The sequence below is a fragment of the Pelobates fuscus genome, chromosome 3, assembly GCF_036172605.1.
Source record: "Pelobates fuscus isolate aPelFus1 chromosome 3, aPelFus1.pri, whole genome shotgun sequence".
Lineage (NCBI taxonomy): Eukaryota > Metazoa > Chordata > Amphibia > Anura > Pelobatidae > Pelobates > Pelobates fuscus.
The window spans coordinates 329,760,934-329,771,995 of NC_086319.1; the positions used below are offsets into that span (position 1 = coordinate 329,760,934).

Consider the following 11,062-nt stretch of genomic DNA (forward strand, 5'->3'; position numbering starts at 1 on the left):
ACCCTTGTCCGGCAATTCTGGGAGAGACTGGAGCGAAGGGAGGCCCAACGAATCCCCACTCGATACAAGGTGGAGGAGTTAACAGACGTCGCTAGGCGGACGGAGCAGATCCCGGGCAAAGCCACCTTACCTTGAAGGGTGGAGTGCCCATCTGGGCTGGGGTCACTAGGAGACATCCCCAAAACACAGACAACACCGTGGGAAGGTCATCCGCCGCAAGCGGAGGACGACCACCAGGGCCTTCCTCAGCGCCCACAGGGAAAGACCCGGCCTCGAGAAGCACCCGAGTCTGTGGTCATTTGGTGTCGGCCCCACATACAGCCTGGAGCTGGGGAGAAGCCCCCCACCGCACGAGTTCACCCTCCCTACCCCAAGATTCTCAGATGACCACCACTACAAAGACCAGAAAGACCCGAGATCCTGACAATCGGAGGAAGAAGACCCACAGACCAAGAGCAAAGGCCCACATTACAGCCCGGAGCCGCAGAGTCGCGGATTTGCCACGCCACGAAATGCTGACAACCAGTTTGCTGTATCTGCAGCCCAGCCTGACGGACCGCACGCCGGATAGGGAGACTGATGCACCCGAGCAGGGAATGGACTGTCCACAAAAGCATACACAGGGAATCGGCTGAACCCAGCAAACAAAGCCCATCTACACACCTTTCATGCTGCCAGGCAAACGGACTGACTTCGGACAAACCTCAGGTGCATATTGACTGATCTTACCTAGCCTGCGACCTATCTACTAGATAAAAGCCTGTTTAATTACACTCTAATAAATCACTGTCTAGCATGTAACTAAATAATAGGCAATTGTATAACCACTGTGCCATAGCTTGAAATGACGGTCAGTAATGTGTATCTATATCGCTCACACAGTCATAACCGCCGCCCCAGTACTGCTCTAATAATCTCGCACTATAGTTACAGGCAATGCTTTACTCTACCTTATGATACTCCACGCTACTATACTACTATTAAGTATGGCACACTACACCCAAGCCACGCACCTGTAACTTTAAGCGCAACTAGCTCAACCCTATGCATACTCAGCACAGCAAATTATACCACACACATCATGGCTACACGGCTGACATCTTCATACAATATTTCAAAAAGGTGTGCAGATATGCAGCAGTTCCGTGATAAGGTGTGCCGATAAGCCGCATTGCTTCTCATGTTACATAAATGTTGTAATCCACTGGATGGTTCGCTTATGTTTAACTACTTTACTATTATTACGCTAAACCTGTTAGTAATATTATAGAATGCTTGAATAATATAAAAGGAGGCAGTCACTCATAGGAGATGATGCATTGTGTTGGCATGATCCCAACCTGTATGACAAACGTACATCCCCTTCTCTCTATTCTGTATCCTATTTACCAATTGCCTCAATAAAAGAAAGATTGACAAAAAAAATGTTCAGAAATGGTTTGAGAAACTTGAAAATGTTCAAGGTTATGGCCTTCAAATTCCCCAAGATCGCAATTCGATTAAGCATCAGTGACATGTACTGGAAAAACTAACACGATGCATAAAGGCCCCACCTCGCAATTTGCAGGTCTTAAAGCATCTACTGCTAATGTGCCTGATACCGCAGGACATGTTTTGAGGTCTTGTGGAGTCCATGCATCGATGCATCAGAGCTGTTTTTAGTAGCACGGGTCAAACCCACATGATATTAGGCAGGTAATTTTAATGTTGTGATAGATCAGTGTATATTGTGCTTGGTCTGATAAGTAGGAACAGAGCACATTTAGACAGTGTTGCACATAGATCTCCCATTGCTAACAATGGGAGGGCTAGATTTGGCTGAGAATTCCTAGTCTCTTAAAGGGTTACTCCAACCAACATGACCACTTCTTCTATTAGAAGTGGTCATAGAGTAAGAAATCTGCATGTACAGATTTTCTGGTTGAAATGCTGTGCATATAGAGAAACATGCACTTTTGTGCCAGGGGCTAGTTACTCTGTTCTAGGCTGCATGTTAAATCTGTGCAAAAAATGATGTTGGTGATCAACAAGTAATGAGCTTCTAGTCTTGCAGGCAGACTATGCGAATGCAAGGAGAAGCCTATATCTTCTCTCTCGTTCTCGTCTGAACCCTTCCTGCTGCCACCCCCCTATATTTCTTCATATTACTCTTTTCTTTTTGTTTTTGTTTTTTTGTACTCTCCTCCCTCCTTCCTTCCCTCCTTTTTCCACCACCACTCGTTCCTCGGCTCAGAGCAGACTCGTATGCGCAGAGCCGATGAGAGCGGTCCAATCAAATGCTTATCTATGATTTTTTTTTTTTTTATATAATTTTTTTGTTTAAATCATTTACATATATTGAATATTTTAAACTGACTTGTAATTCTATTGTAATTCTTTTTAGACACTATTTAACAATTTGGTGTCGTTGACCGAGGAAGCTAGAAAAGCATACAAAGATATGGTGGCATCAATGGAGCAAGAGCAGGCCGAGGAAGCTTTGAAGAATGTTAAAAAGGTGCCTCACCATATGGGTCATTCTAGAAATCCTTCTGCAGCAAGTGCTATTTCATTCTGCAGTGTGATCTCTGAGCCCATCTCGGAGGTGAATGAGAAGGATTATGGTAAGTGATTTCAGACAGTAGCAATACTCTTACAATTACTGCGTGAGCTTAAAAATAGTGCAGAAATTATTAAGGAGCATGCCACTCTGGCATAATATTATCTGATTTATTGAGAATAAGGCAGACATCAGTCTCACTTGACTTCTCTGCCAACAGCAGAACAGTTTGACCCACTAGTGGGGAACAGTGCCATGGTGCTCTTAGTATTTATGATGGTTGGTGTAACCCTTTAATGCTGATATTGACAAACTCAAGGAGTCTTTTGTAACACTTATCTCATTGCAGAACAAAATCTTTTTGTTTTGCTTTTCACATATGCCACCACATTTTGATAGCCTACTAAGTGTTCTTTAAATCTCTGTTTAAACATTAAACCTTTAATTATGCTACCAGTTATAAAACTTCAAATGCTGTCTTTTTTTAATTTTATTTTTAGAAACCAACTGGAGAAATATGGTGGAAACCTCAGATGGAGTGGAAACCTCAGAAAATGAAGAATGCTCCATCAAAACGTCGATTTCTGAACAAACTTCAGGTGCTCCATACGATAAAGCCAACACCAATAAACAACCATCCTTGAAATTGGCAAGCAATACTACCTCAGTAGCAAACCCTGGGAAGTTGACTCCAGTTGACAAAGAAGAGGTAAAACCAGATGACAATCTGGAAAGGGCATCTCAGCAGAGTACTGAAACTGGATCTTGGGATGGAAGTGGTAGAGATGTTCTTAATTCTTCTATGACCAGTACAACCAGCACACTGGTTCCAGAAATGCTTGAGGATGAGGATGATGATGAAGATGATGAGGAGGACGATGGGTATCACCAGGAGCCTATTTCAGTGAGCAGAATAGAGTCTTGGGTCTCCGAAGCTCAGAGAACTATGGAAACCCTCCAGCTTGTGAATTCACTGAACAGCCCAGAGGAAGATAATCTTGAACCAAGCGAAGATGATGAAGTGGAGGCTTCTGAACAAGCAGAATCTGTTGACTGCAAGGAACGGACAGCTGAAAAACATGCCAGGAATGGAACTAATGCTCAGAGTGGTAGAGGACCTTTATTAAAAGAGAGCACTAACACCAGTTTTATTTAAAATGGAACAGAAACAAAACTCAGGAATTGGTCCACTGACATAAAACATAACTATTGGGAGAGTTGCAGCCATTCCCATATATGTTTCATCTCAATGTTTTGCACTGTTTATTTGTTTAATCTATATTTAATTCCAAGTGGATAATATTATTTGTTGTGAATTGTTCTCTTAAATTTGTGTTGATTATTCTTTAGTCAAGCACTAAGAGATATTTCTATGAATGTTCTAGGTTTTATGGTGTTCATCTAAATATCACATCTAGTAATCAAATGTTTCCCTGCTGGAAGGGTAACCAGCTAACAATGACATATGTTTCATACAGTTACATGGTTTCTATTTGTTAATAGATTTTTCTTTCATACTCCGTCTTAGAATGGATGTGTTTTGTTCATTCTAAGTCTTTAAGGGAACTTTCCAAGCAAAATAACCGCTACAGCCTACTATAATGGTTATGGTGGCAGACGTTTGCGGGTGGTCCTGGCACAATCTGTCTAAATGGTTTTAGTACAGTTTGACACTTTTCTGGATCCTGTAGTACCCCATGCTGCTCCCAGTCTTCTTGAGCTGGAGAAGCCGACTCTCAGATTGTTCAAGGCAGGAACTCATTCATTGGCTGGGAATGCTCAGCTGGCCACTGAATGAACGCAATGTGGCTTTTTCTTCTCTAATGGACCAGAAGCCACACAGGTGTCTACGCTGTGCTCAGATAAGTGTCAGACTGTACTAAGAAGGTTTGGCAGCTTACGTTGGGATGTACTAGGGAACTGCTGGCATCATAAACACTAAGGCAGGCTGTAATGGTTCTGGTACTTGGAGTGTTTCGTTATAATTTCCTGATTCACATCACCTATTCATCCTTATTTTTCCTTAGTAGCTTTCGTTTCAGTCGTGTCCCTTTTGATATTTTGTGTTTGTATAGTTATGACAATTCATATTTGTGCTTCACAAATGAAAAGTCATTGCCTTTTTAGCGTTCATGTGTAATTATAGGAATAGAAACCAAGATAGACATGAACATAAATATTTCAAAATTAATTTCATTTGTGCTGTTCTGTTCATATGTCAGTTCAAGTTATGTTAATTGCAAACCGTTGATAGTGCTAAGGATTTTTGTTGCCCATCGTAGCCCCGTTACTTTTTTCATTTATTTAATTTTCTTCTATTCAATTTTTCTGGGTATGAAACTTGAATTTACAGCGTGTCCCACACAGTGGTTTCTATCCTTTTTTTTTTTTTAATATTTTTTTTAATCTGTCTGTGGGTTTCTTACTCTCAGATGGTAGCAGTACTCAGAAGTGACTGAAACCAAGTTAAGCAAACTACAATAGATCGTTATATGACTGTGGGCATTCCTTTGCCAATTAATTGGTGTACAAAATATTTCTTCCGTTAGTTTGATTTTTTTTAAAAATGCATGCATCTAAGAGACTTTTGATTGAGACTGATGGCACATGTATTTCAACAGAGGTTAAAGTGGAAGGTCACTCATGAACCAGTGCGACTTGTGATTAGGGGATACCATACTACACAGTAGTTGTTAAAATGTGTGTTTCGGGAAATAATTGCACAAGTGACATAACCATCAGACAGGATTTGAAAGCATGATCGGCCTGTTGAAATAATTGGCACATTATGCATTATGTAGAATATATATATAAATATGAGTGTGTCTCTGTGTGTTGACACACAATGGAAACAACACTAGTCTGACTGTTTGACCAGTGAATTAGCTGCAATCACCAGCGTAGGAGAATATTTCTTGCAGTTTTAGGAATACTGTTTAACATTTTGATGAAACATTAAAATACACCTCTTGTCAGCTAATTATTTGCCTAAAATACGTTTTGTTTTATACCAGGAGTTACAAGTTTTAGAATTTCTTGTAACAGATTGACACTAATTGTGCATGAAAATATGGCACATCGTACCAGATGATCCTTGTCTGTAGACTGGTATTTGTGTATGAAGTCTGAAAAAAATCCTTTAATAACTAATTTGGATCGGGAGAATGACAGGCCAGCACTTGGAGAACCATGGTCTAATACACAATTTGTTGTTGTTGTAGATATGAATCTAGTGTTGCTTACAGAGGTAATTAATACATCCTGTGATGGTCTCCTTAAAGATCTTTTTATATTCTAGTTTTTCATTTCCATGTATATTTCTATTAGTATTTACAGTACATAACTATCTGAGAAATTGTAATGTTATGATGTCCTCTAATTATAATAATTCTTGGGTTGAAAGTAAGTGTTCAGAGGAAGTAGTTATTTAACTGATGACTTGTTTAACGTATAGATTTTTAATTTTTTTTTTATCTTTCTAATTACTTTACTTTTTTTTTTTCTAATTACTTATTCTGAATTTTACAAAGGGTGAGAATTGATAGATAATAGACAGATCTTAGCCTGTGTACTTCAAAGGTGGTCGTTTGCACAGAAATGACAGAATTTTGAACTGGCTAATCTATAATGGCTCTAATCTATGACACTGATGTATGTTTCCCATAATCACCTACACCTCTTCAATGTCAAAGATTATACACAGCTATTCATAATGTTGTCTGACTCATACATTGTCTTTATCAAGGTTCGAATAATTCTTGATCTCAAAGACACTGGCGATTTAGTATTTTTAGATGTGTGTGTGTGTGTATATATACTGTGATTTATACAGTACTTTTTTAACTTATTATAACATCTCTCAATTTAAAGGTTGCTTACAATGTAAGTTATTGGCTGTGTTTATGAAATGAAGAAATTCCACAAAATAACAAATGCCTGTGGCGATTTGCACAAGTTTGAACAACGTATAAGGAAAAAGTATGTCTTAGAACTGTAGTTGTCCCAAGCAGCAACTTCATTGATTTAATTATAGCATATTTAGGCCCTGTAGAGTCCATGCAATAACCTGGAAAATTAGTTGTCTTGTTACAAATTTTATTTTAGCTCCTTTTCTTGCAGACTGAATAGTATTTTAAGCCAATTGCCCATCAATCACTATGCTGCAGCAAAGTCTTTGTGACATAACAGACGCCCAAAAAAACAGCCCACTGTTCTGTAAATAATTTAGAGATCCTTTTTTTAATATATATATTTCAATCTCCTTTATGTATATAAATGTATTTTCTGATGTTCCCCATAGCTTTATTTCTGGTATGCCCTCTTCACAATTTATCATATTAGGCAATTGTTCCTTATTAGGCAATTTGTTCTGTAAAGTGATGTACATCTGCATCGCATGTGTATTGAATATACGAGACTGTTCATGAATGTCTGAAAATTAAATTTAAAAGGGAAAAAAAGTTTAATATGGATTTTCTATGTCCATATAAAGTGTGTTGCAGTCATTTAGTGCTAATGACTAATCTGTCAAGAATTAATAAAATGTAAATTGACGTGGTATGTAATGCTATTTGAATTGCCATTTGAGTCCTCAGAATGGATTTGAAATAAAATGCTTTGTAATGGGTTGCCCACACTGCTGGCTTTGTTTGCGAGCTGCTGATACCTAAATTGTTTATGGGAAGGTGTGGATGTAAAACGATGTTAACAGAATTTTTATCGAACATATAGTCAAGTGGCACACGTGATTTTAATATAATAATCTAACCCTTTCTTAGGGTTCACCCAAATTCTATATAAGAAAACGAAGTAATAGAACCGATCTTTATGACATTTATTTGTGAGCATCAAATTGATTTGCTAACTGAAGTGACAAGACTTAAATTTAAAACCATTTTTTCCCTACCATCTTAAGGACAAATTACTGTAAACAGGCCAGGCTGGTGTTTCCCAAACCACTCCTCCATAACCACCAACAGACCAGGTTTTGTCAGTAGCTCCATTGGAAAATAAATGGAAATGCATAAATCCTGGATTGTTGGTGGGCCATGAGAATTGGTTTGGGAACCACTGGTCCAGGCCTTAAATTCCAATTTGGTAAATCCTATTTGTTCCATTATTGACACAGAGCTCTTTTAGAACTATCAATGAGAAGAAAGATGCACATTCCATGCTGACATTGGACCCTTAAGGACCAGTAATGACCAGATGCCCTTGGATGTCATTGGTCTGAAATGGAAGAGTAAACATTTGAAATGCCATATACTACTTTGCAAGTTGCAATGACTATAGCTAATTAGTTTAAAACAAATGGTTTTTTGGAACATGTTAATATCCGCTTTCCAATGATGGTGGGGGGAGGTGTATTTCCTCTACAGTAGTACATGTGTTTCCTTAGCATTCTGCAGACAGCTGTTTGATCTATTTAGAGGAGGGATGTTGACCTTTACTCCCTGAAAACCAGTGATGACATCAAGAGAGGCTGGAAGATGGAATACATACTATGATAACCTAGTATGTTATGGAATATATACTATGACGACATTTTAAATGTCTACATACAAGTTTGCAAAGTTTTATGTAGTAATAATAAAGGCAAAATGTATCAAAGTAAAATTCATGATAAGAGGTTTTAATGACTTATGGTATACACCCGATAATGATTATGCTACCACAATTTTAAGAGTGATTTTGTTTACATCAAACTTGGGGATGTTGTGTCCTTCCACCTGAGCTTGACTAAATCTCCCGTCACTGTCTACAACTCTCGTCGACATCACCCTCAGTGTTTTTCTGGATGATGGCAAACAGAATTGTAGTCCACTAGGTGGAAGAAAGCAGGTTCAACATCTGTGCGTGTGATGTGTTTAACCTAAGGCTTAATAGTATTGTCTGCTGTTAATAAACAATTACCCTTCAAAGTGTTTTAATCTACTAGTGCCAATTTATCATGCCATGCATTTCTACTCACGTCTTTAAAACTTTTTAAAAGCAATGCGTACTCAGTAGAGCGCTCCATTTAACGTGACCTAGTTCTCTGTATTTTGCATTGCTCCTTGCTTTTCATTGTATTTGAAACTATCATTTTAAAAATACTTTCATCTGAGTACTTAAGAACTTCCATTTTAATTATTTCGATCTGTATAAACGTTCTTGTTTCTTACTATTGTATAATTTAATATTGAAATTGTCTAATTCATATAGAGGAACAAAAATATTTAATTCCTACACCAACATGAAGGGTTGTTTTTGTGTATGAAGGATAATTCTATTTTTACTGTTCATTTTTTGAGTAATAACAGCTTTTTGCACTATGTAAATACTAGTGAAATTTCTTCCTTATCTAATAAACGAATGATTGTAGATACAAGTTGTCGCTGTGTTTCCTTCACTTGAAATTATTGAAATAATTTAAAGTGACACTATAGTCACTAGATCAATCCCAGCTAGTTGTATTTGTTCTGGTGAGTATAATCATTCCCTTCAGGCATTTTGCAGTGAACCCTGTCTTTTCAGAGAAAATGCAGTGTTTACATTACAGCCTAGTGAAAACTCCAATGGCAAATCCTTAGATGGCTTCCTGGGGTAGTGTTGCACAGTGCCATTCAGTGTTTCCACCCTCTGCATGCAGACACTGAACTTTCCTCATATAGATGCATTGATTCAATGCATTTCAATGAAGAGATGCTGATTGGCCAGGGCTGTGTTTGGCTTTTGCTGGTTCTGTCCCTGATCTGCCTCTTTGACGGTCTCAGACAATCCTATGGGAAAGCATTGGGATTGGCTCACAAAATTACTTCTGATGATGTCAGCTGTAAGCTGGCAGATCATGGGCAGAGCCAGCAGCTGCAGACTTGAATACAAGTACAATTTTACTATATTAAGAGGGGCTAGATGGTGGTTCTAACGCTAAAGGGTCAATATTACATGTTTGTGTTCATGACCCTATAGTGTTACTTTAAAGATTAGTCATATAACCTATTATTTAATCAAGCAAAAGTAGCATATATGTACAGCAAGGATGTGGTGGTTAAATTATGCCACTTCTAACTAATGTTAAGAGAAATGGAGTCAAGAGCCAAATTACCATTCTGTCAGAACAATGTGTTTAATAAAGATTATCGCTTAGCTGAATAAGTATTAGGCGGGAATCATGAAATAGACTAACTTGGTACTGTATATTAGTGACTAGTTGCCACGCTAACAGCTTGCAGACTCTTACATGTATGTGTGTGGACATGTTTTATGATGATTTTTACCCTTGTAGTAGAAAGGGTGGTAGATAATTGTAGGGAGTGTGAGTATGCGTTAAGAAGATACCAGCAATGAAAAATGTTCTCCTTTTTAGATCTCTGGACTTTGTACAATGCATACACAAGTGTATACTAACAACTGTGTTTCTACATTTTTTGAATGAGTTGATTTTTAGCAAATTTTAATGGATTAGTTTGTACAGCTTGCAAAGTTCATATGGGTCAAGTGTCCATCTTTTAAATGTTTAATAAACCCTTTAAGTCAGATGAGACAAGTTATAAAAACAAAAGAAAACTTCTCATCTTAACCCCTTAAGGACACCGCTTCAGAAGCTTGTCTGACGCTTAAGACACAAGCCATTTTTGCATTTTTTGCTGTTTGTGTTTAAATGCAATTTGCATCTCTGTCATTTATTGCACCAACACATATTATATAAAGTTTTTTAGAGGGCAAACAATACTTTAATTTGATGTCACATATACATAGATACAGGGGGCGTGGTTACGGTGCCGACCAAGATGGCCGCATAGAGGAAGAGCTCCGCTCCACCGGACCCGATATAGCTGTATAAAATAGCGTTTCACCTGCTAAATGGGTCGCACCAAGAAACCGGAGCAACCCCAGACCCCCAGGAACACCCAGCAAGGTCCCCTTGACGGATTCCTACACCCGCAACCGGGCGCTAGCGGGGACGTGGGAAGCCCCAAGATGGCGCCGGCTACCCCTCCGGCGACGGAAGGCACAGCCCTGGAGAGGATTGAGGAGAAACTGATGAACCTCACGGCCTCTATGGCCACAAAAGACGACCTGCTGTCCCTTACCACTGTCATACAGGACACCCTCAGGGCAGAAATAGTGGGGATCCAGTCTGAAGTCACTACCCACGCGGGCCGTATCGCACGTGTTGAGGAAGCGGCTGAAACCCTCTCGGCACGCCAGACATCTGCGGACACTGCAATTGCCCGCCAGGGATCGATGCTATTATCCATGAGGAGACACCTCGAAGACCTAGACAACAGAGGTCGGAGGTGCAATATTCGTGTCCGGGGAATCCCTGAAGCCGAGGGTCCGGCCGAAAACGTAATTAGCATACTCACCGAACTCTTCCAGGCAATACTGCAACCGACTCCCCCGGAACACATAGAGTTCGAGAGAGCGCATAGAGCTGCACGGCCCAGATCACTGGAAGAGGGCCCTAGAGACATCATCTGTTGCCTCCACTCCTTCCCCGTTAAAGACGCCATCATGAGGAAGGCCAGGGAACGACCG

At 39.4% G+C, this 11,062-nt stretch overlaps 1 protein-coding gene across 2 annotated transcripts in view; it reads left to right on the forward strand.

Annotated features, from left to right (window-relative positions):
- The window catches only part of SECISBP2L (SECIS binding protein 2 like), a 56,248-nt gene extending 51,354 nt beyond the window's left edge, over positions 1 to 4,894 (forward strand). For both annotated transcript variants that reach the window (XM_063449024.1, XM_063449023.1), the window contains exons 17-18: positions 2,384 to 2,603; positions 3,040 to 4,894. In XM_063449024.1, the coding sequence (XP_063305094.1) occupies positions 2,384 to 2,603; positions 3,040 to 3,695 (876 nt within the window). In that variant the 3' untranslated portion in view covers positions 3,696 to 4,894. The remainder of the gene's footprint in view (positions 1 to 2,383; positions 2,604 to 3,039) is intronic.
- Positions 4,895 to 11,062: the final 6,168 nt, after the last annotated feature.